The following is a 24,858-nucleotide window of genomic DNA, read 5'->3' on the forward strand; positions in this document are numbered from 1 at the left end:
TATAAAATTGTACAAAACAGTTTGAACAAATTTACTTATTAGTGAGATTACATGAAGAACATTTGATTATACAGATACAAATCAAAAAACTGCATGTAAAATGCTTACCACACTGTGTGATACTGCAGTTCAGCTTATTTATTCTAGCCAGTAAGATTGGTTATTACTTAACAGTATTTGTATTTTACCACCAGCCTCAGAAATTTTACAGTCATGTAGTTTCTTTCTGTATTGATTTAGGTGCAGTTTATTTATTGTCTGAAACTTTGTAATGATTCAAAAGCATCATTTTACCAACTGTAGCTACTTGGTTTACATACCAAACCTACTATATATGTTTTGATGTGTTCAATAGGAAAGCCACACTCTTGTAATGCTGAACTTGTCATAAAGATTAGCTTCTAGACTGTAATTACACGTGTGACAGTGAGTGTATGATTGTGTATTTGTATGTTGTGTGAAATGTGTGCTTACTGCAAGAGGTTCTAGGCCTCGGACAGTGGTTGAGCACATCACAGGCACTTCCTCTTGTCTTAACCACAACTCGACTGGCCTCTAACTCTATCACACAGGTTACTGTCAAATCTGCCATTCAGCCTCATTTCATGGTGTATATCACAAACCCGATGTGTACTGTTGGGGAGTGCACACTCCTTCTTTGAGCCTTGAGGGGACACACAAGCATGAACAATGTCTCACTGGGTCTTTTAAAATTACGTCACAATTTTTTCAATTAGATTAATCTGTTTTCTTTTGCTGTCTTTTTCTTCGCCTATCAGGTACATTGGAAAGGCAGACTCCATTACTATCAGTGTATGGAACCACAAGAAGATTCACAAAAAACAGGGCGCGGGTTTCCTCGGCTGTGTCCGCCTCCTGTCCAACGCCATCAACCGACTCAAAGACACAGGCTGTAAGTACCTGTTTTTATTTTTGTGCGAGTCTCTGAATATTCACTGAACACAGGTCACTGGTGTGTGGTCTCGCACAGTCTGGCCTGTACGAAAGGGGGTGGGGAGTCTTTGTAAAATGCAGAATGAATAACTAAACAGATTAGGTTAACCATGTTAGCTTTTTTCACACATTCTGCACAAAGCTGTCTGGCCTGTGAAACGGCAATTGTCCCGTGCCTCTCCTTTATCTGGTTGCATCAGTTTGATTGTTAGCAAACCTGCTTCTACATGTATAGCATGTGAGCTGTGTCCCAGCTTGTAGCTGCTCCTATACCTATACCTGCCATTCGTTGCCATAAGGTATATGTCTATAATTCACAAGCAACTTCTCCAGCTTGTACATATCGGAAATATTGCCTGCTGCAGACATCTGACCACAATTTATTTTACAGCAATACAAAATCTTCTGTTAAAGAAACACAAGAGAGACGCTGTTATGATTGATGATGTGTGATAATCCTTGCTTGACCAGAAAGTGATTCCATGCTAATGCGCACATCAAAGAACATTTGGGCCTTCTAGCCTGTTCCTTATTTTCCTTATTTCTATTAATCGGTTCTATACAATCATGGCCACGAAGCTCATGAAATTTACTTCCTAGTCCACTAAAAACCACAACAGTGTCATAGTTTCCACAAAAGCCACCAGGATGTCCATTGCAGTCTGGTGCCGTACTTTTACTACTCTGACTGACAGCAGACCTTGATTTATCCACAACTTTCAGAGACAGACAATACAGGCTCCAGTTAGGCTCCAAATGTATACTTTAACTCAGCCTCAGGAAGTGAACAAGGAGACATAATGTATGGCAAGACACCAATTCTGACATCCTTATGTCAGTGTCCTGTATTTTACAGAAACATGAACAGTCCCCAGTCTGTGGTCTAACCAACATGTGCACAAAGGGACAAACATAAAAACAACACAAACACACAAGAACACTTTACTGGAATTGCCCTGTTTCCTAGAAGTCATATTCGTACACATAGCACACTTTGTCGTCCAACACAAACACACACAAAGCAGCCCCCCCTCCTCCACCCCAATGCACACACACATGCTCTTGCACAGACTTGCAAAAAGGGGATCCAGCATGCTTGTCTAGTTTAGTAGAAATCTGTCTGGCTCTGCTCTGAGCTCCATTTCCTGCTGTAGCATCACAGACACAAACCTCTAAGTCATCTGCCTCACTTTCTGTACCCGCAGACTCAAAAATGCAGTCCTCCATTTTTTTCAAAATGACATGACTGCCTACACACGTTGGTCTACCTCACATTGAACTCTGCTCCTTCTTTGTGTTTGGTATTTATATTGTTTATGTAATGGTTGATTAGATTTGCTGATTTCCTGAATGTGGTACTGCTGATACTAAGTTTCTGTATATGCATACCAACATATGTACACATGTCAGATCAGGTGTGCATGGACTAAATGAAGGAACCCTTAAACATACTTAGTTCATGTGGGCCTACAATTACACACTAACACACATTTATGTAGTTTAGTCTGTTGCAGCACAGAGTTTTTATAGCTCTGAGGAACTCAGTGGTGTGGTGAGGGCTTGTGGTCAAAGGTCTGTAAATGTTCTGTCTCTCTGAAAAACTGCTTACTATTCTGGCTGTGTAAGGCTTAGACCATCCCTGTTTAGTCTAGACACGTATCCGGAACAGATGCACTGGTACACACACAAACACACACACGCACACACGCACACACGCACACACGCACACACACACACACACACACACACTTTAGGAAACAAGCTATAGGATTGTTTAGTCTTTACATAAATCCAGACTCACAATTTAATGTGCATCCAAAACAATACAGGCAGGCCTAAGACATGATAAATACCTTCCCTTTTTGTCCTAATCTACACTCACATCGTGTCTCATGTCTGGCTCTTACCCTGTAGACACTTACACGTGGTTTTTTGTGAATGGGAATTAATTGTTATCGCTCCTGTGCTGGTCAGTAGGACTGATTATGCACAAGTCTCTGTGGGATTTAGTTACTGTGTATGTGTCTGTGTCTGTGGATCTGGATCTTGTTCTTGTCTTGGATTCTTTCTGTTCTGCTTGTTTTTGGCAGTTCTACTTTTGTACTGAGCAGACTGTGAGTTTTTACTTATCCAGAACCGGATTCTTAACAGATTTATTCTAGTTTTTTTTTTTTGTTTGTTTTTGTTTTTTTTAATCGTTTGGTTTTTCAAAACTAAAATTTGTTTTCTTCATTGTTATTTGACAACAGCTGTTTTCCAAATAAGACTACATGATTTAATTAATTTTTGAGTAACTGGATCATACAAAGTCTGCCTTGCTGTTTGGTGCATAACAACAGAGAAAGTAAGACTAGGTCAAAGCAGCATACTATACATTTAAAAGCGCAATATCTACAGTAAGAAAAAAAAATGGAAAGAATAAATTGTGAAATATATACCATGTGCAATGTTCACAATGTAAACTATAAGGGATAAGGAAAAGGTTAATAACCTTGAAAAATCTGTGAATTTAATGTACTAAGACACATTTTGGGTACTTTATTTTGATGTAGCACATGGTTTCTATGGAGCAGGATAAGAGACCGTGTTGGAGGGGCCTTGTTGATGAGGCCAGTTGAAGAAACTGCTCTAGTGGCGAGAGGTTTTTGTCCTGTTTGGACCACAGCCTCCTGCCAGAGAGGCGTGTCTCAAAAAGGGAGGGGTCGCCCACAGTCTTTTCTTCTCCCCTCATCTGATGAGGAGTAGTTTCTCTTTGTTTACCTTAAATCTAACTTTAAAACGTGAATGTACCAGCAGAATTACTAACTGTGCAACTACCATTGAACCAGTCGAAGTCCACTGTGCAAACTTCCAGTAGTTAAAACTTTTGTAATAAACAATATGTGAGTTTTCATAAATAGTGGTGGAATCTTTCAATCCCTGAGTCAGTGGATTCTTCCTATATTGTGAAATTGTCTCTTGTGTGTACCTGAACCACCACACCTCTATCAACACAGACGGTGATGTTGGTCTGAATACTCCCTAAATCCATGTGCATTTTTTAAAAGTTATGTGCCTTGTTTGCAGATCAGAGACTGGACCTGAATAAACTGGGCCCAAATGACAATGATACTGTGAGAGGACAAATCGTAGGTAAGAACCACTGAAGAAACAAGAAACAAGCAGATTCACAAAGTCAGGTTGTCTGCTCTTTGTTTTGAGCTCAAATACGCATATAATGAATGTATAATATGATTTAGAAGGATTTAACACAATATAAAACCAACAATTTTTGTTATCGTGGTGAAAAAGTTACAGCAAATTACTACATGAACTTCAACCTTGAGCCATATGACGAGTAAAATATCACTGATGCACCACCTTCCTTGATTTTGCAGTAAGTCTTCAGTCCAGAGATCGCATCGGGACCGGAGGACCTGTGGTAGACTGCAGTCGCCTGTTTGACAATGACTTACCTGACGGGTCAGTATTATCACAGGCTTTCCTTAATAATTAGCTACCCTACTAGCTATTAGTAGAAGTTGTTTTGAATTCACAAGATAGATCAGTAAAGATTCAACCTGAATTAAAGTGTGCGGAGATATGTACTGGGACACGGGGCTACTGCAATGACTTTGTGTGGTTCTAAGATATGTTTAGCATGTCGGGTGGATTGGGGAGTTTCATGTTCCCCTATTAAAGTGAAGGGTACAGTGTTGACAGTATCGGTAGATAAGCATGTTTTGGAGTTGGTTGTCTTTTTTGTGTTGTATCATTTCACATTTTAACAAGTTTGTCTTATTATGTGTATGAAACAGCTGGGAAGAGAGGAGGACGGCCTCTGGAAGGATACAGTACCTGAACCACATCACACGCACCACACAATGGGAGAGACCCACAAGGTACATCTCTAGAAATCATCAAATAGGCATCCTGAACCCATGCTGGATATATATATAAAAAATAGATACATTAAAAATAATAAATATCAGCTTCGGCTGATGTTATCCCTAATGTACAGCAGTCATACTAATGTAGCAAGCTTGACAAAAAGCAGGTGGGGGGTCCGTGTAAGTAGTTTCCCCACTTCCTTTTTCACAAAAAAAGGCTTCCTCCCACAACTCAACAATAACAGTCTGTTGGTAATCAGTGAATTGCTGTCAGTTTCCTTCATCCCCCACCCCAATGCGTTCTCTCTCTCTCTCACTCTCTCTCTCACTCTCTCACCGACACTCACAGACACACACAGAGCTGAACAAACCAGCAAGCCAGTCAGGCAGCCAAGCCTCACTTGGCCCCTGTTTCTGCAGGAATAACTGTCGCCTTCCTTCTTGGGCCATATCAGAGAAGCCATTAGGCAACTAAGCAAATAACTCCTGCTACCACCTCTACGATACTACTACACATCTTGAGTCACCTATGAGCAGCATAGCGGAACATGTTAGGACAGAAAATAAATTATAAGGAGGACGCATAATATAAACGCTGTCGATGGGGCAAGACTGGCACAGAGAATGGGGATACTAGTAGAACATAAAGACGCGACAAGTAAAAGTGGAGGCAGAGCTGGGAAAAAATAAGCCTGAAGAAGGAGGAAATGGGTGGGAGGAAGAGTGTGTGGAGGGGTTGTGGGTTGAGGGCCCAAGGCTTTAGATAGCCAAGGCGTCAGTAACTCTGGACAGCCAGACAGTGGTCAAACAGACTGCACACACGTACAAAATAAGTGTCAGTAAGCCAGTCTGTCTCCGTTTGTGTCTACTTATCAGATATCGGTTTGTTAGTCCTGCCCTTAAATGACACAACTAACACAGGCTGTGGTCTTATGAGGACTTTCTGTTCTCTTTTATGCAACTCATAATACTTGAAATCATTTAAAGCTTATCCATTGTCTTGACATACATTGATCTTTTTGAGGGCTTATGGCACCGGCTGGTTTGCAAAAATTATGCTATTCTTATATGTCTAGACACTACATAAACAACTTGCAACACCTAACCCAAAACACACGCCGTCTGACTCCTGCAAGAGGTGCACAATAAACTAAAAGTGAATCACTTGTCAGTCGCTCATTTATGAAACTCATGAAACCAAACACTTTATTCAAGTTTACACAAAAGAACCAATATATATGTTATGTAACATGTCTTGTTATAAAATGTCTCATCTGAATTTTATGTTTTTAGAAAATTCAATGTAAAAGAGAAAGACGGGGATATTTCACTCGGAACACACACGAAAAGACCTCAGCCTGGAATACACATGAAGTTGTCCACTCTGCTCTCTCCCAGACCAGCATCAGAGTACTCCAGCCCTTCAGGACGTCCACTAAGCTGTGTGGTGGACGAGAACACACCAGTGATGACACCCGTTAATGGGGCTGAAGCCAGTGGTCCTCCTGGCGAACAGCGGATCCAGGAGAGACGGGTTCGATCGCAGAGGCATCGCAACTACATGAGTCGAACACACCTGCACACTCCTCCTGACCTGCCTGAGGGATATGGTGAGAGACTATAACTGTATAGCCGTATCCTGTTTGTAGCCTGTAGCCAGTTATTTTTTGTCTTTTCTGTTGGGAGAATGATCTTTAAATTGCTTTGTATCTTCTACTTTATATTGTCTCACTGTTTTCCTATCTTGTTGGGCTCGTTCATGTTTTATCAACTGTAGCCTTCCCCCTTCCCACAGCACCACTTCATGACAACTACAATCATCACTTGGTGTTAATATATTCACACCAACATGTTAATATATTCCTCACCTCTCATTTCTTCTGCCACTTCTTTTCTGCTCTCCCCTCCTCTCCTCTCAGCACTTGCACTTTTGGAATGTTTTGGCTTTGCAGACTAATATTCCCACAACGAAGAGAAACTCAACGAAAAGAAATACTTTTCATAGCGTAGTGTTGAGCTCTTTGAATCTACTTTATGTTAGTGGCTATTTCTTTCTGTCTGTAATTTTTAAGCTGTATTTATTTTAAACATGCACACGCATTGGGAAAATAATGGATAAGTAACGGAAGTATAGTTTCCAAGGAATGTTTCTTTTTTTTCCTTTTTTTTTTTTCTGAAAAAGAAGTGCACTTCTCCCAGTCAGCCACATTGCACCCCACAATAGCCATAGAGTCTGTAACATAAATTATTATTTTAAGTGTGGTGCTGCATGCCAGTGATTCGGAATGGCACTGTTGGACCTTTGCCCCCCTTCAAAGGTCCTGCTCTGTCCGCTGAGGTCGGACAAAGTGAGTCACTGATGCCCAACAGCTCAAGAGCTTTCTTCCTCAGTTGAACCCTCTGAACCACTGGTTGGGTGTGGTGAGAGAGTGTGAGAGAGAATGAGAGGGAGAGAGGGAATGCGTGAGGGAAAGAAAGAGGGAGAGGTGGGTAGGAAACTAGTTGTGCCAGGAGGAAGTTGGGGTGTGGGGTGGTGACGGATTAGCTGGTGTATATACATACATGAACACCATGTCTGTGCAGTACACACACTTTGCTCCAAAATTCACACTCCCCATTCATCCATGACTTGGATGAGACCAAATATCCAACAAGCTGATGATTAGAAATGAGTGTCAGTCTCTGTGGATTTCTTCATACTGTCCTTGGTTACCTCATTTGTTTACAGTATAAATTTTTAGATGATTTGCTGTTAGTGATAGCCTTTCACTTTACATTTGTTTTGTTTTTGGACATTAATAAGAGTGGTTTACTTATACAATGCAAACTAACTTTAATCAAAACAAGCCAACTAGGATCAAGCAAGAAAAAACAGTCATGGAAGTCTTTGATGAATTTTCCTCCCATTTTATTTTCCCCATTCTCTCGGGATCACCTTACTGGACACTTTAGAGGGTCTAATTGGTTATATTGGCACACACCTTAAGAAACTCTTAGGTCAACAGTGTCCCAGCAGTTAGTCTGTCACATAAATTATAAACAGACTTCCCCTTCTCCAAAGAACACAAACTCACCATCCATGCTAGTACCCATCTGGAATACAAAACAGCCCTCCTAGGAACAGTTCAAAGATTCTTTCAGTGGTGTTTTTGCCTTTTTGACATAATAATTCAAATCAATTTCCTCTTTGTTTTAGAGCAAAGAACAACTCAGCAGGGCCAGGTCTACTTCCTTCATACACAGACTGGAGTAAGCACTTGGCATGATCCCCGGGTGCCCAGGTAAGTCCTTGGTGTTCTCCTTAGTATTTCCATCTTTAATCTGCCAATTGATATTTACTTGTAGGTTTGTCCTTTTCAGGCCTCTCTTTGTAAATGGTACTCAGAGCTATTAATACAACCATGATTATGAGCAACACATTGTATTAAAAAAGATGATAAATCAACACGGTGCTCACTGTCTGAATTGTTTTTATCTGTAATATTAAGCCTGACATATTTTTACAAAACTGACAAGATCAAACTAGACTGGAGCAGGTTGAGTCAGACCTAATGTCTCATTATTCCAGTTGAAGTCAAACGTGAGGCTCAAGCCTGGTTCTGCCAAACTAATGACCTTAAGTCCGATGTGGAGTCAGAACATTTTTGGATAGATGCTGAACTGAACGTACTACAGGCCAGTGGTTCTGGATTCAATCAGGCTGTTTCACCAACTCTCAGTAGTTCTTTACTCAATTCTCCAAAGGCAGGCAGCACTATTGCGTTACAGTTTTAGCCATGTCCTAATGTAGCTTTTACTTCAATGATGAGGAGCCTGAGTATAACATCCAACTCACAGCAGCAACCTCTGGGTTTGGTCATTTTGGACATAGCCGCTAAAGTGACCCAGTTGGTGTGATTAGTGCTTCAAGGCATGTACTTCGTCCCTGAGTGATGTGTCCTCACTTCACACTAGGATATTGTTTTCACACACACAAATGAATAAAACCTCCTTAGGCCACGGCATTGTCCCAGATCTGAACTTAGGTTTCTACTGACAACATTTTCGGGGTACAGATCAAAAGACAAATAACAAACTAAGACTTGTTGAAAGGATAATCTTTCATTGCACTTATTAAAGTAATTTTAATTAGAATTAATTATTAGAAGTTGTTAAGTGTAATTGTAGATGTATTTTAAATTAAATTATTACTTACTACTACTACTACTACTACTTACCATTGAACTTTAGAAAAGCTGTTAAGACTTGTTTAAAAAATTTTGATGCGAAAAACTATTTATGTAATTATTCATGTCGGGAAGATATGTTGCCATTTTATTCAGGAAGTGTTGCTCATATGATTATATTGTTGATCTTTTGGTGGATACACCTGTTCAGTTCAGTATAATTTTCAGATTAAATTCGAACTTCATTTCAATTAACATTGTTGTTAACCAGTTCTCTTTGTTTGTTCAGGGACTTAAGCAATGTAAACTGTGAGGAGCTGGGCCCACTGCCACCAGGCTGGGAGATCAGAAACACTGCCACCGGCCGGGTGTACTTTGTCGACCACAACAATCGAACAACACAGTTTACTGACCCTCGACTGTCTGCTAACCTGCATCGAGTGCTCAAGTGAGTGTACCAGTCATTGCCTAAGCTCCCAAGGTCATGGCTGTGTTTTAGATATGTGTTAGCAAAGAAGTTTTTGCTTTGTGTTACCATGGTCAGTCAGTTTGCCGAAAGAAACACAACAGATTATACGATCTTTCAGCCCAGGATTAAACATAGGCACGTTCCTGTTCTAAGAATGTCCATGGGAAATGTCTTTCATATTATCATTATTATTATTATTATTATTATTATTATTATTATGAGTAGTAGTAATAGTAGAAATAGTATTATTATAAAACAACTTAATAATTTCATCTTCAATGAATGTTGAGCACACCTTGGATATTGTACTGCTGAGTTTGGTTTACATTCAGAAAGTCTCTCCGTCCTCCTCATTTTTGCAGCAAAGGACTGTTAGCAGGAATGTAAGCTGCTTTGTGTTTTGAAAAGTAGCTTATTCCATTCATCGTACGTATTAGTTGTGTAAGTAGACATAACCCCTGTAGAAAGTGTGTGGAGTAAGCTAAGGTAGAGAGAATGCCTGTTTTGGAACCTCTGATACAGTCATAAATGCACCAGCAATGACTATGTCTGCTTTTTTTTTAGATAATCTGATTGCTTTCATTTATCTCACCTTATATTTTGGTTTTCTTCCTCTCGTCACTTCCTTCTCACGTGTTCGTCTCATGTGTCTGCTGATGGTCCTCGCCCCTCTTTATCATTCTTACTGGTCCTGCTATTTTTTCATTAATTTCCTCTTAATATTTTTCATTATTAATATCTTAATATTACTTTCCTTTTTGTCCTATCTTTGCTTTCTTTCTTATAATTTAAACCTCCCCCCTGCTGTTTGCGGTGCGCTAATCTTATTGTCTGTCATTCACCTTCTTTTTGTCTTTCTCTCCCTTCCCTCCTCATTTTTTGTCCAGCAGCCCAAGTCCAAATGGTTCCCGTGTGGCCATGGACAGCCAAAACACTAACCTCAGGTAACCCGCATATATACACACACACACACACACACACACACACACACACACACACAGACATCTGTACAAACATGTGTGTTCAGATAATTACATGCATATAATAAACTGTATGCCTATCCATGCTTGTACATGATCTGTAACATGCATATGAAAAATGCAATCAGCCCACACAGGTTGATAGTTGTTTTCATACTTACTCAAGGCTGTATAAAGCTATTTGTACACCTAGCCACACGCACATGTGCGCACACACACACACACACTGTTACAATATCGTTTAGAGAAAATGCTGACTGTGATAGTTTCCAAAGGTCCAATCTGTGTGTTATTGTAAATACATGCACATGTTTCTCAAGGCTAACTTCCATGTGGATGTCGTTCAAGTACAACACACAAACACACACACACACTATGACCAGCTGGTCGCATCAGGGACTGTCAGTCCATCTTTCACTTTGTTTGTGCTGTCTGTCAGCAACCTGCCTCCGCTGATAATCAGCACTTGACAGCAATGACCACATTCAAGGAAGTACTAAACACATGTTATCCCAGCAGCTGTTAGCTTATTTTCCTTGAATACATATAAACCAGACACAGTAGGTGTGCTTTAGCTCATCAACTGAGTAACTGTGAGAACTGAGTAAAATTGTCAGTACTATTTGTCTAGACAGAACCTATGACTTACATGAACACTCAACATTAGGATAGTTTTCAAGTATTTTGGAAGTTTTGGAGGTCTCCATATCTTTCCTCTGCCAGTGAGTGAGGCCGAAATTAGAACAGGAGGAACATAGAGAGATGTAGACATTTTTCCATCTTTGCTCTGTTGGTGCTAAACCTCCTGCAATAACAGCGGCTGGCACGATAGACATGTTTGGGAAATCAACATCTGGTCATTTGGTCAAATAGTATCCATATGTGTCAGAACAGCGTCTGGTTGTGAGTTGAAGCTCAGCTATGTTATCCAGTCCGCACCATTAACTGCTTGTCTGACTCCTTATTAGGAAAGATGTGAGAGAGTCCAGACCAAGTTTTAAAACTTTGAAAAGGTCAAAATTAATAAGCTCCAATTTGCAAAGCATGCATATTAATGAAAATACAATGTAAGTTTGGGGTACAGCACATGTAATGTTCTTTTGAAATGTGAGAATAAATGCATATTATGCTTATATATTAATAATATATATATATATATATATATTAAATGTAGCACTTTCACTTTATTTGGCCTAGTTAAATATGATCACAACAGACCTAGACAAAGTTGGAATGCCGAGTCGACCATCAAGCAGATGACATATTTAATGGGCCTTTAAGATTTTAACTTGTGATGGTCCACTGATATGATGTGTAACTGAGCTCGTGTTAATTGTTATTTTCAAATATTTGAAATATAAAACTGTCCAGCTATAAAAGTAAAGTAATTCCAATATAAATAGTTTCGACTAATTTAAAGTTGGTCTGTTTGATTGCCGTCCTTGTCCAACCATTATTAGCAATTGGCAACATTGTTTCTGCCTAAATACTAACTCAGATACTAATACTGAAGATGAATAACAGTGGCAAGAACAGTAACATCAGCCATACAAGAAGACTACTCTTGTTATTATGTTTTACACTGCATTTGTGTGTCTTCATTTAGGGAGAGTTAAGGTGATAGTTGTAAAAGTGTGGACCAACTGCATAAGTGGTGCGTACTGTTAAGCCAAAGAGGCTTAACAGTACTGGGTTTTGAAAGTATGCATGCTGCAGAGGGGGGTGGATGCAAAGGGAAATTTATTTTGCAAAGTGGTAAGAAAAGCGCTAAGTTGTCATGCCTCTGCTTCCTTTATACTAGTGGAACATATTTAATTATCGTTGGAGTTCATCTTTCTCTCATTAATGCTCTTGTTCTTTTGCTCTCTGGCAGACAGACAGAATAAAATTAGAAGTAAAAAATGTAGCAATTGGCAAAGAACAAAACAAAGAAGGCCACTCGGACACATTTAACAGAGAAAAGAGACTGGCTTTGATCAAATAAGAAAAGAGACTGTAAAAAAATTATTTTTTGAAAAAGAATTAAGCATACAAAGGCAAAGTACAAATTAATAAAGGATTAACCTGGTGATTCTGTTTCAAATCAGATGTCAGCTTATCAGTGTGCAAGTAACTCTTGCGACTGATTTAACAAAACTTTGTAGATTCGACATAAAGTTTGAATCCATAGATCTTGATGTCCTCAAATACCATCTTCAACGCTGCATTCTTCAGTTAAAATCTCTCTGTCAACTCACAAATGTTCTGTTGCATTTTCAAGTTCTTCACCTTGGTTTTAAAGGCTGCATTAAAGACTGTTAGTTGTTTTAGCCTTTATTAAGCCATCGTCTAAAAACAACCATGTGATGTGGCATTTTTGATTTTTAACTCCAAGGACCAAAATGAGCTAAAGTCTTGCTTTTGCATTGGTTGGTTGCATTTTTGTTCTCTCTGTAGTAACAGTATTTGTTTTGTCTGCAACATGAAACAGACTGTGCATTACAACATTGCGAGTCAACAGTTTGAACCTCAGCCGTCTGATCTTGCAGCACACATCTCGATTTAAATGTGACTCAGACAACCCTGTTGCCTTTGACCTCGGCTGATGAAAGCTTTAAATTGTCAGACAGTCAGACATAGCTGCATTACTGCGGTGTGCCACACTGTCTCTCACATACTTAGCTTCTTCCCTTGCACCAGCACATAGTGTTTGTCTGAAGAGATTACATCAGTGTTTGCTGAAGGTATTTTTAGGTGGCGCTGAATTTAGGTTTAGTGGGCATCAGCAGGTATTTTCCCAACCAGGCAGTAAATCTTCTTGACATTTATATCAACATTTGCATTGATGTTCTTAACAAGTGATGATTATATTTTGTGCAATATATGCATGTGGTATATTTAACCTGTGGAAGATAAATACTGTACAAATTGTTGGGTGAGCAAAAAATCTCACATATATATGCACAGTATATGCAATATGTGACATATACTGAATTTTTGTAAACTTCACGCAAGACTTACCAGTACAATAAATGCCAGCTGTCTAAATGGTATATATTGCAGGGTAAATGTTCTGTCTGTATGTGGTGCATTAAAAGGCATTATGTATAAGCGTGAACAGAGGAGGACAGGCTTGGGAAAAGCATAGGAAAAATATTTTTTTCACTCTTGACAAATGACTTAGTTTCATGTGAAATGACTGTGTATTGCACTCGATAGTTGGCATAATAAGCCTTTTTGCTTTCATATCCTCTATATGTTATCATTTCTGTCTATTTTAGGGAAGTATCATGAGGAAGTGTGCAGAAAAGTCCAAAGAAAGTACAGAAATTTTCTTTTTTTTTTTCTTGGAAAGCATTCTTTACATGCAGCATATTTTAGACGGTAGACTCTCTCATCACCACAGTCTGCCTGCGGCTGGTTTCAATTCATGTACTTTTGTCAAAGGCAGAAGTATGCAGATGTGGGAGCTTTGCTGTTGGGAAAAATGTTAGAGGTCACGCGTTTATTGGCAAGGCACACAACAGTGGCAGTTTTTGGTCAGCCTCTCTATTCTCTCCTGTAATTTAGTTAGTGTAAAAAGTGTAAAGCATGGCACCAGCCGATACTCTGAGCACATCAACCCTTAAAGGGACCTTTGATTCTCCTGGCTGGGTGGGGAGTGGGTGGGGGTGGGTGTGTGGCTTTAACACCACTGCACTTAGTCAACACTCATTACAACTCCACCTGTGCCAGCTGCTGTGTTAAAAAAGCAAGTAGACCTTCTCTCTCTCACTCACACACACACACACACACACACACACACACACACACACACACACACACACACACACAAACCTGCATCTTTGCACTGTCTCGCTGAACACACACGACTGGCCTATCATGTCTCTTCAGTTTCAGGTGCAAGTCATCCAGGCCTTCATTTTCTTCCCATATCTTCATCATTGAAATAACAAAAATGCAAGTTGCCACAACAATAGGAACCATTTCTCCATTCCAGATTTGCTCTGCTTGTATTTTCTATATTTACCAACAAATATGCAGAGCTCATTCCCTTTGGTTACTAGAGACGCTGAACTATGTTGAAACTTATTTTTAATTACACTGTGCCCACAGAAGAAAAAAGCGCACTGAAATTACGCATTATTATATGGTTCTCTAGTCTTCCAGCCAAAAGCAACTCATTCCATTTTGTTTTAAGGCATCTTTTCTTCCCCTCCTCCTTCCTAAAGCGGTTTTTAAGACTGCTGTGCTGCAGTCTTACCCTTTCTTTGACATGCTAGGAGCCCTAGCGCCTGCCAATAAAATAAATAGCAGCAGAGTTGATTATACAGGGATAGACTGGCGAAATGCTGCACCCGTTTAGTTTGGACAGCCCAAATAGAAAGATAGACCTTTTTCAACCCACTGAACCAGAGAAGCCAACTGTACGATGGATGTTGGATGAAGTGGGTGTTTGTTGCTACTTCCCATCCTTTATACCAATTTAGACCTCTTGATGTGCTGCCTTTGTTTGGCCAGCAGCAGCCTTGACACTCCACTCCCAGAAGAGGACAGTAGCTTCTTTTAAAGAAGTCTTCGGCTGGCTCAGCGTCACCTCACAGGAAAGTGAGGGCTGTTGTCCTGCTGAAGGGAGAGATGGATTATGTTTTTATGAGGCCCACCCAGGCACCAGGCATCTCACTACCAACACCACAGTGAGGGCTTGAAGAGGCCAGAACAAGAAGACTCACCTTCCATATATTGACAAAGGTTGTATCTAATTCTTGACAACAAGTTTACAGAACAAGTTTACAGAACTTATGGTGTTTCTATGCGTGGCTGCTCCAGTGGCCACATGGTGGAAGTTCCAGTTGTAGTTGCTGGTAGGCAGGTTTACCCACTGGTAATCTACATAAACAATGAGCTTCTATATTGTTCAGACAGGAAGCAACTATGCCTTACAGCAAAGACGGATACAGAGAGACACATGTGGAGTCATGGTTTAGAGCAATTTTTATAAACATTAAGTGAGTTTAGACATGTGCATTCGAGGAAAGCAGGGAACACATCAATTTAACCATTCGGTTTACCTAGCCAGAGGCACCAGCTACTCTTAAACCACTCTCCTTTGTAAATTTTCTTCTCCTCTTTCTTTCTCTTCCTCTTTGTGTTTGTGTCTCGCTATCTGCTTACTTAAGGTTTATCTTCCTCACTCTATCTTTCTGCATGGTGATATTTACCAAATGTCTGGTCAAAGGCCCAGTCTGTCCACAGATCTGGATCAGATTTACTCAGGGCTTAGAGGTTTGTTTAGTGCTCTTTGCTTTGAAACCAGTATTGAGAGTGAGGACATGGAGGGAATTTCTTGCAAAACTCCCAAGTTCAGCAAGATAGAGGTTCTGGGGAATTCCCCACAGGACATCTCGCTTACCTCTACTTTTGTTGAAGTTTGTTACTGCCACCAGAGTCAAAGCAGGGAATGAAAAAAAATATAATATTGCCTTGATTGTACGATTGTAAAAGCTTTGTTACCACACGGAAATTGGCCTTAAGAAAGGGCAACTTAAGACAAAAAAAACCCCAAACAAAACTGAGTGTTGGAACATACTGACATATTCTTTTTTCCTGTCTTTCCTGCCCTGCCGTTTTATTATGCCCCACCCCCCCTTCATCCTTTCATACCTTGTTGATATTCCTCCATCTGTTCCTTATCCCTCCAGTCATCCAGTTCAGATAAAGGACCAGAGCGGTCCTGGGGTCCCTCAGCAAGCTCTGTCCCCAGCCCAGTTACCTGAAGAGGCAGAGTGCCTGACGGTGCCAAAATACAAGAGAGACCTGGTGCAGAAGCTGAAGATACTGCGACAGGAACTTTCTCAGCAACAACCCCAGGCCGGCCATTGCCGCATCGAGGTCTGCCGTGAAGAGATCTTTGAGGTACACTGCACACCTGAATGGAGAATGACCCTTTCTGTCTTTCATACACGCAAACAAATAAACAAGATGATCATGTTGCATTTGCTTTAGTAATAGCTGGAGAACGGCCATGCTTCCTAGATTGTAAAAGCAACACAAACACGACCGTCCTTCACAGATCATGAACGTTGTTCACCTGAACAAAGGTTACACCGTGAAAGGTTACAGTTCAGGGGTGTAAATGTTTATCCAAAAATACTCCTTGTAAACATGACACTCTAACCTAAAAATGTAATGTGCAAACCAAAATCCTTGCATTATACTGGGTTTTTTTACCCCATATACAGTGTACACCAGAAATAGCCGTGGGGGTAGCACTGAACTAGTGCTCTGAGCCACTTTATGATTTCCAGCCGAATTCACTACTCCACAAAAAATAGTTCTGTTTCTCTCTTTTCTTTTCCTCTTCTGCTTCACTCTTTTTTTTTTTTTGTTGGCTCCCCTACTCATTTGTCCTACCGAGGCAAAGGCATTCTTTCTGGATGATTTCAGCAGCTACAGAGATCAGGGTGTGGGGAGGGGGTGGGAGCGGGTGAGGAAAGGAGCTAAGGCCGCAGTGGCAAGTATTTGAGGCCAGACATAACTTCATAACTACAAGCTGAGCAATGTAAAATATGACTTCATCCTTCTTTGACGTGACAGCTGCTAACCGAGAAAATTAAGCGTGAAAACCTGCCCTGCAGATCCACTTGAGGTTTTTATGCAGTAACCAGAGCAATTTGTCACATGCATGTGAGTTCCCATTGACATACGTTCTGTGAAACTGATACTGTGTCTATTGTCACACCTTTTTAAATAACTAAATTGTGTGAAGTGTAAACCCTTTTTCTCGTGGCATTGCTCATCAGTTGTTCTTTATTTTTACCGTATGATATACATATTATATTATTTAAATTAAATATATATTTTATTTAACAAATACACAGTATGGTAATAGTTTACATATTGTATAAACTTTTGGATGAATACAGTGTTTTAGCTCCAGTGAGCACAGTTTTTGGTGTTGTTGAGTCTCTAGACAGAAAGATTTAGATGGGGATTATTAAGTAATTCTTAATAAACTATTTAATTTTTAATAGTAGGATTGAATGTGTTGGTGTAATGACAAGCATGCATTCAAATTGGATGTATTTTTATCAGTTGTATTATTCCTTAACGCAAACAGTGTTTATAATTGAGCTATTCTGTTATTGTACCAGTGTGTTTTCTGATTCCTTGCAACACGCCAATCCTTGATAGCAAAGAGGAGGTATAAAGACACTTCCTCCAAGCAGTGCAGCTGGACAGTCTGGGGTGTTTTGGCAGATCCCTGTAGTCTTCATTCCTTACATTATGACTTACTGGTCTTGATTAACTATCTTTGGTTTGTAAAAGTTACACAACTTCACACACCATGTAATACATATAAGAAAAAAAATATTTTCCCATTCTGCAAAGGCAGCAGTGCCAGATGAATTCCTGTTATGGAGATCAGTCTTGTTTTATTTACTATATCTATTGAACTGTAGGAGTCATACCGGCAAGTGATGAAGATGCGTCCAAAAGATCTTTGGAAGAGACTGATGATCAAATTCAGAGGAGAAGAAGGACTGGACTATGGTGGGGTAGCAAGGTAAATTTTCACAGGATTCTGATCTGTATTTATTTATTTTTAGAAATTAGCAAACATTTATATATGCTTGTTGTAGTGACATTTGAATTACATTTTAACACTGAATATATGTGTCTATTAGGGAATGGTTATACCTACTATCCCATGAGATGCTGAACCCTTACTACGGCCTGTTCCAGTACTCCAGAGATGACATCTACACTCTACAGATTAACCCAGACTCTGCTGTCAACCCAGTATGAATAGTTTCTTGTTCATTGTTTATTTTCTTTAATGCTTATCAAGACTCTAGACTGGTGACATCATATTAAACTCACCAGTGAAAAATTTGATTGCGGTGTAACTCATCATCTGAATCTGTATAAAATCTGACGCATGAATAAAAGCCTTCATTCGAATGTCCTCTTTTTAATCCACAGGAGCACCTGTCGTACTTTCACTTTGTGGGTCGCATCATGGGCATGGCAGTGTTTCACGGCCACTACATTGACGGAGGCTTCACTCTGCCCTTCTACAAACAGCTGCTGGGAAAACCAATTACTCTAGATGATATGGAATCCGTCGATCCGGACCTCCACAACAGCCTCGTCTGGATTCTGTAAGACCTTTTCTTTTTCCCCAGGCAACACGTTTTTCTAAAACATACACCAAGAGTAAAGTGAGTGTTCATGATAAAATATGTCAACAACCAAACCAGCTCTTTTACTTTAGCTCCCTCTGCTGCCAGACACTTCAGATAATTATTGACACTGCACTGACACAAGTGTTTTCATATTTCACTGTTGTCTCAGTCTTAGTCTGATGGCAGCTAAAACTTCTTTCTTTTTATAAAATAATCCGTTATCCTGTTTGTTTGGTAGTACTTTACACATCATATGGAGGTGAATGATGAAAAATATATTTTTCTCTTTTCTCCCTTTCTCTCACAGTAAAGTACAGGACTGTTTCTTGTTGTTAAATTCTTTGTCTTGTCTGTTCTCAGGGACAATGATATCACTGGTGTCCTGGACCATACTTTTTGTGTAGAACACAATGCCTACGGAGAAATCATCCCTCATGAACTCAAGCCCAATGGGAAGAGTATCTCCGTGACAGAAGACACCAAGAAGGAGTATGTCAGGTATGAAGTGGGACGCGCACACACAAGACAACATGCTGTACACATCTGTATTTAATTTCAGCTCACACATTTTCCTCATTTTCATCTTTCATTGGCAGCCTTATTTAATTTTTTTAATCCTCCCTGCACACTCATGTTCTCTGCAGGTTGTATGTCAACTGGCGTTTCCTCCATGGCATCGAGGCTCAGTTTCTGGCTCTTCAGAAAGGCTTTAATGAAGTTATTCCACAGCACCTGCTAAAAGCCTTCGATGAGAAGGAACTAGAGGTACAACAGAGATTCATTTCCACTCATGTATCGTATATCGAAGAGACCTTCACAATGTTTTTTTGTCCTTGAGAGTTAGATTGCGTCTGCAATGTCATGGAGTGAATGTAGAGGGGAGCCAGTGATCCTCCGTGCTGTGTTGATGATGACTTAAATGAGTGTCTCTTTCAGCTGATAGTGTGTGGCCTGGGAAAGATTGATATTTCTGACTGGAAGTCCAACACCCGCCTGAAGCACTGCACCCCCGACAGCAACATTGTCAAGTGGTTTTGGAAAGCTGTGGAGTCATTTGACGAGGAGAGGAGGGCCCGGCTGCTGCAGTTTGTCACCGGCTCCTCTAGAGTCCCACTGCAAGGTTTCAAGGCTTTACAAGGTACTTAACCTGACTGTGTTTTAACCCAAGCCAAGCCCAGCTGCACTTCTGGTTCAGCTTCTGTTCCCTAACCCTAACAGTCATACAGATTCATTTGTAGAACTTTGATGATACCGCTTAATCTTAAATAAATGGCAATGGCTGTAATTACTGAGAAACATAACCTGCGTTAGTATGTTGTGTTAACATACATACATACATACATATAATATTGGCTTTATTTTTCTGTGATGAGATGGACACATTTTATCTGAATACAGTTATTTCTTTTTCAGGTACTTGTTTGACCTTTTTGTAAAGACAAGTTTGTGTTTTGATTGCAGGGGCTGCTGGACCCAGACTCTTCACCATTCATCAGATCGATGCCAACACCAATAATCTGCCCAAAGCCCATACCTGGTGTGTGTCACATGCAGATGCACACACATATTTACACACACATCACACGTACAAAAAAAAAAGCTGCTACTGTGACAATTTGGGCTCTCACAGTGGTAAAGGCACAGGTTTTACTGCCTTCAAATGGACCTTGTGAGCTTGTGGTTACGACATGGGAAGTCAGGCACACAACATGCTTACCATTTAAGTGGTGACATCAGCTGTAGATGGTCTAAACAAAGCTGCTAGGCAACCAGAACAGTCCAGCAAGCTAATGACCAGTAACATAGACATTGTTAAGGATGAGGCTGTTGGAGAACGCATTATAAAATTACAGAGATAACTCCATATGACTAGAATATGTAACTATATTAAATATATTAACATGCCATTCACGTCCGACATTTCTAAAAATGTCAATAAACTCGCTGTAGCAAGAGGAAGTCAGACCTTACGGACAAGTTCTGCTTCCAAAGTTGGGAATGCCACAGGAAGTGTTCATATGGTTTCTTGTGAACTCAGTAAACACAACCCCTTCTGAAGGCAGCATGTGGCTCTTGTCTTTTCAAGTATCCCAGTAACCAGCGACAGAGCAAGCTATCATGTTTAATTAAAACTAAATTCAGCCTTCCTTAGTGGAATAATTTCCTTTCTCTTTTTGATAACTTAGCTGTTCGGCTGTTATTAATGTCAACCTTTTCTCTCTGTATCCAGCTTCAATCGGATTGACATTCCACCCTACGAGAGCTACGACAAACTATATGACAAGCTACTGACGGCGATCGAGGAGACGTGTGGCTTCGCAGTGGAATGAGAGCCAAAGTGGAGCGTGTGTTTTGTGTGCGAACATGTGCAACTGTGCAGGACTTTGATGACTATTATTGTTGCTGCGACTTGGCGTTGGGCTCACTCAGAGCCTAGAACGTGTGTCCAGCCTACAGTCTTCCTCTTCTGTCACCACTGTCCACATTCTTCCCATTTGGATATCTGTTTAAACAGCTGCTATAGAATTAACCCATTGTTCTTTTTTTTTTTTTTGTTTCGATTTGGTTTAGTTCTTCAAATTAAGAACTGCTAGCAAGTTGGCTTTTTTTATGTCAGAAAAAGATGAATCAGATTAGGAAACGTTGTGGTGTTGTGCACGAGACATGTTATGTTCAATACTTCCAAATTCTTAAACAAAATCTTCCAGGCATTTGACAACCACAAGTCATCATTTTGTTTTGCAACTTTTACTAACTGATCTATGTTGTGCTACTGAATCTTTAACACTGCACGTAGCCATATCTTTCCATTTAGAAGCCATTTTAACCTCAACCAGTAGACCTTCCAGTGGCTGCAGAGTTGGTGTGCTTCATCTTGTAGGAGCTCCATGAATTCATCCTACCTCAGTGTAATGCTTTGATATTTGAAGAGTTTCATTCCAAAATGCTACGTATTGTCTTTTGGGAGGGTTAATAGATGATTTCAGACCTGTAGCTTTTACAGCAGCGCTTCAAAAGAGTTTAATTTTCACACCAGCAGTCATCTTGTAACTGTGCAGCCATTATTTGAATAGCGAGCATGTCATTTTGAAGTGGAACTCGTAAATGCTGATTCAAGTGTAGGCCTGTTGATTTTGCAGCATTTTAAGGGACAGACTCTGGTGAAGAAGAAGTAATGAATAGCGTTTTATCCCCGTCCCCCTTGTGTCTGTATGTTCCTAGTTGTGTTTACAAGGAAAGTAGACACGTTGTAGTTGCCCTCGGCCTCTGCTCCCACAGTATGTCACTGCGGAGTTGACGGTTCCTCGCTGTTTAAACATTTTCCTTTCCTGTTGTTCACACATTTGTCTCGAGCAGGTATGCATGTTCCTTTTTATATCAAGCCAAACTTAACCCAGCACACTTGATGTCAGATCATATGTGAAAAGGGCACCACCCTCCACAAGATGAGGCTTGATAAATAGCTATTCAAGGTAAATGTCTATTTTCAGTCATCTGTTTAAAAAAAGGCAAAAATCTTTCTTTCTCTCTCTCTCTCTTGTCACTTTAGAGCACTTTACAAACTGAGCAGTGACGGCAGAAGTGCTTTCTTCATGTTAGATTTAAATATATCATGTTTCATTTGCTATACAACTACATTAGAACTGTTCAAAGTTAAAATATCTATACACCTGTAATTTTTGAGTATAAATGTACAAATACATAGCTATTTTGTATATTGTTGCTTGTTTTTTTTGTTTTATTTTGTTCAGTTTAAAATGCAAGCATGTTGGTTTCTGTCACAGACCTCTTTGCATTCTCAGGTGAAGTCATTTGTTTTTGCTATTTGGTTTCTATTATTATTTTACATTAGGCTTGTATAAGAGGAGGGGTAGAACCGTTTTTAATCAGAAGCTATACACAGTCTTTGTCTTTGTACAAATTTGACAGTTTAAAGTGACATTTTCTTTTGGTTTATCACTTTCACACATGAACAACATACATACATGCATACATGCATACATGCATACATACATAGGAGAACCTGAATGGCCACATTTGCTGCTCTGGAGGTCAGTGATCATCTGCTAGCACAGATGACATATGCACATTATTTCGTATGCACAGCAACATGGATTTTAAAAGCGAGGAGGTAGACTCGGTGCTGTTAGTGGCCTGAGATCCTCATCGCTGCAGATGCCAGAGGTTGACCACTGAACTCCTGGGTGCTACGCGGTGAAAATGTGCCACCAAAGTGAAAAGTCACTGAAAAACAGAGGGGTGATGGTGAGGAGCATCTCCATGATCAGAGCCTTTATCTAAAATGAAAATAAAAAAAAATTAAAAAATCCACTGCATGAATGGATGCTTGAGAGATGAAGCCTATTTATTTGCGTAATTGTTACTCTTAAAACTTTTTGACTAGGTAAAATCTGATAAATATTCATTTTTTTTATATGTATTCTACCTGCTTTTTTGATTTTACCTTTAATAACTTTACTCAGAGGTGGAAACGAAGAAGGTTTTGATTTTTTGATTTTTTTTTTTTTTTTGGAACACATTATGCATACTTGGGCTCCAAGTTATAATCCAACACTTCCTTCTATTTACCAAATAGTTATTGGACTGTTTTTTTTTGTTTTTGTTTTTTTTTTTGTTTTTGGTTGTTGTTTGTTTTTTCAATGAAATGTAGATAACATATAAAGTACATATATACACACACGCACATATGTGTTTGTCCAGAGCACACAGTCCACTTCTGCTCTTTATTACTGTCTGTTAGCACCAAGTTCTCTTGCTGGCTCAGTGCAAAAGTCGTTGCTGGGGCTGAGTGCTTTCAGAACAGGGCAAAACACACTTCTCCATGTTGAGCAGATAAATTGATCCGTCTCACCTATTTAGCGTTGTTAACCTTTTCAAGCAACAACTGTGAGATTTCTGTCTACGCTGATTAACCTGACAAACAACTCTTAAGTTTATTCAGTTCATTTAAATTATAGTCTCACAAACAACAACGAGCTTTTTAATCTTCAGCAAACTCTCCGAATGCTTTAATCACACATTAATATGTTTATGTGCAAATTCGTGTGTGTGTATGTGTGTGTTAATGACTTTTGATTGGATTCAGAACATCTAAAACAATGTGTTTTTTTTTTAACTGCACCATGTTTCCTCTTGATTTCGATCTGTTTTTGTATTTATTATTACAGTATATGTGTTCATAGTTTTTCACATCAGCTGCTCTGTGAGTTTGTAACTGACACCTGTACATAAGGACAATAAAGAATCAAAGTAATAAACTTGTTGTACCCTTGCAGAAAGCTGAGCAATAAAACTATGCTGTTTGGACCTAACAGCATTATGTTTTATAGAACCACATGCATCACTCTCCTTTTTTGTTGCTGCGGCATTGAGATGATTTAGCCACATTATGCGCTTAGTAATGACTAACATTCAACTACTACAACTTTGGTGAGAAGCACGATCCATTTTGAGTCGTTTGATTCATCAAATCTGAAGATGTGTCTATCAAAACTTTTCAGCATTATGACTTCTTGTGACACTTCACATAGTATACTGTATTTCAATCCAACTCAGTCTGAGAGGACACATTATTTTTTATATTTCATAAAGAAAATCAGGCTGGGGTGGCTAAAAATTTAAAAAACAGTAAACTCACTCAGTATAATTATCAATAGCCAATACTGAAAATAAAATAAATCACAAACTGCATTAAAATTTCATTACTTTTACATTTTACATTTTCTGTATTATGTCATTTATTTTAGAAGGTCCCAGGTTCCAATCCAGGCCGATTGGGGCCTTTCTGTGTGGAGTTTGCATGTTCTCCCTGTGTCTGCGTGGGTTCTCTCCAGGTACTCCAGCTTGCTCCCACCGTCCAAAGACATGCTGGTTAGGTTCATTGGTGATTCTAAATTGGCCGTAGGTGTGAATGTGAGTGTGAATGGTTGTCTGTCTCTCTGTGTTAGCCCTGCGATAGACTGGAGACCTGTCCAGGGTGTACCCCGCCTTTCACCCGGTGACAGCTGGGATAGGCTCCAGCAGACCCCGCGACCCTTAACAGGAACAAATGGTTACAGAAGATGAATGGATCTCATTAATTTTTTATTTTAAACTGGAATATCACATCTCTCAAACTCACTGATTGGCTAATTCAAATTATTATATAAAACTCAACTATTGAGATCCAAAGTAAAACTAGAAATGCATTAACCACTCTGATGTACTGGCTTTTAAGGAAATAAACACAAA

General features: G+C 39.6%; 1 protein-coding gene across 1 annotated transcript in view; it reads left to right on the forward strand.

Moving 5' to 3' along the window:
* The window catches only part of LOC311503772 (E3 ubiquitin-protein ligase SMURF2-like), a 52,762-nt gene extending 28,553 nt beyond the window's left edge, over positions 1–24,209 (forward strand). The window contains exons 4-20 of the mRNA XM_084566646.1: positions 780–913; positions 4,021–4,086; positions 4,332–4,416; positions 4,752–4,835; positions 6,222–6,433; positions 8,020–8,104; positions 9,279–9,437; positions 10,346–10,402; positions 16,120–16,333; positions 17,881–17,984; positions 18,106–18,220; positions 18,404–18,582; positions 18,967–19,104; positions 19,251–19,371; positions 19,543–19,744; positions 20,068–20,143; positions 20,837–24,209. Of these exons, the coding sequence (XP_084422772.1) occupies positions 780–913; positions 4,021–4,086; positions 4,332–4,416; positions 4,752–4,835; positions 6,222–6,433; positions 8,020–8,104; positions 9,279–9,437; positions 10,346–10,402; positions 16,120–16,333; positions 17,881–17,984; positions 18,106–18,220; positions 18,404–18,582; positions 18,967–19,104; positions 19,251–19,371; positions 19,543–19,744; positions 20,068–20,143; positions 20,837–20,936 (2,131 nt within the window). The 3' untranslated portion in view covers positions 20,937–24,209. The remainder of the gene's footprint in view (positions 1–779; positions 914–4,020; positions 4,087–4,331; positions 4,417–4,751; positions 4,836–6,221; positions 6,434–8,019; positions 8,105–9,278; positions 9,438–10,345; positions 10,403–16,119; positions 16,334–17,880; positions 17,985–18,105; positions 18,221–18,403; positions 18,583–18,966; positions 19,105–19,250; positions 19,372–19,542; positions 19,745–20,067; positions 20,144–20,836) is intronic.
* The last annotated feature ends 649 nt before the right edge of the window (positions 24,210–24,858 follow it).

Source organism: Chelon labrosus (genome assembly GCF_963514085.1).
Source record: "Chelon labrosus genome assembly, chromosome: 2".
Lineage (NCBI taxonomy): Eukaryota > Metazoa > Chordata > Actinopteri > Mugiliformes > Mugilidae > Chelon > Chelon labrosus.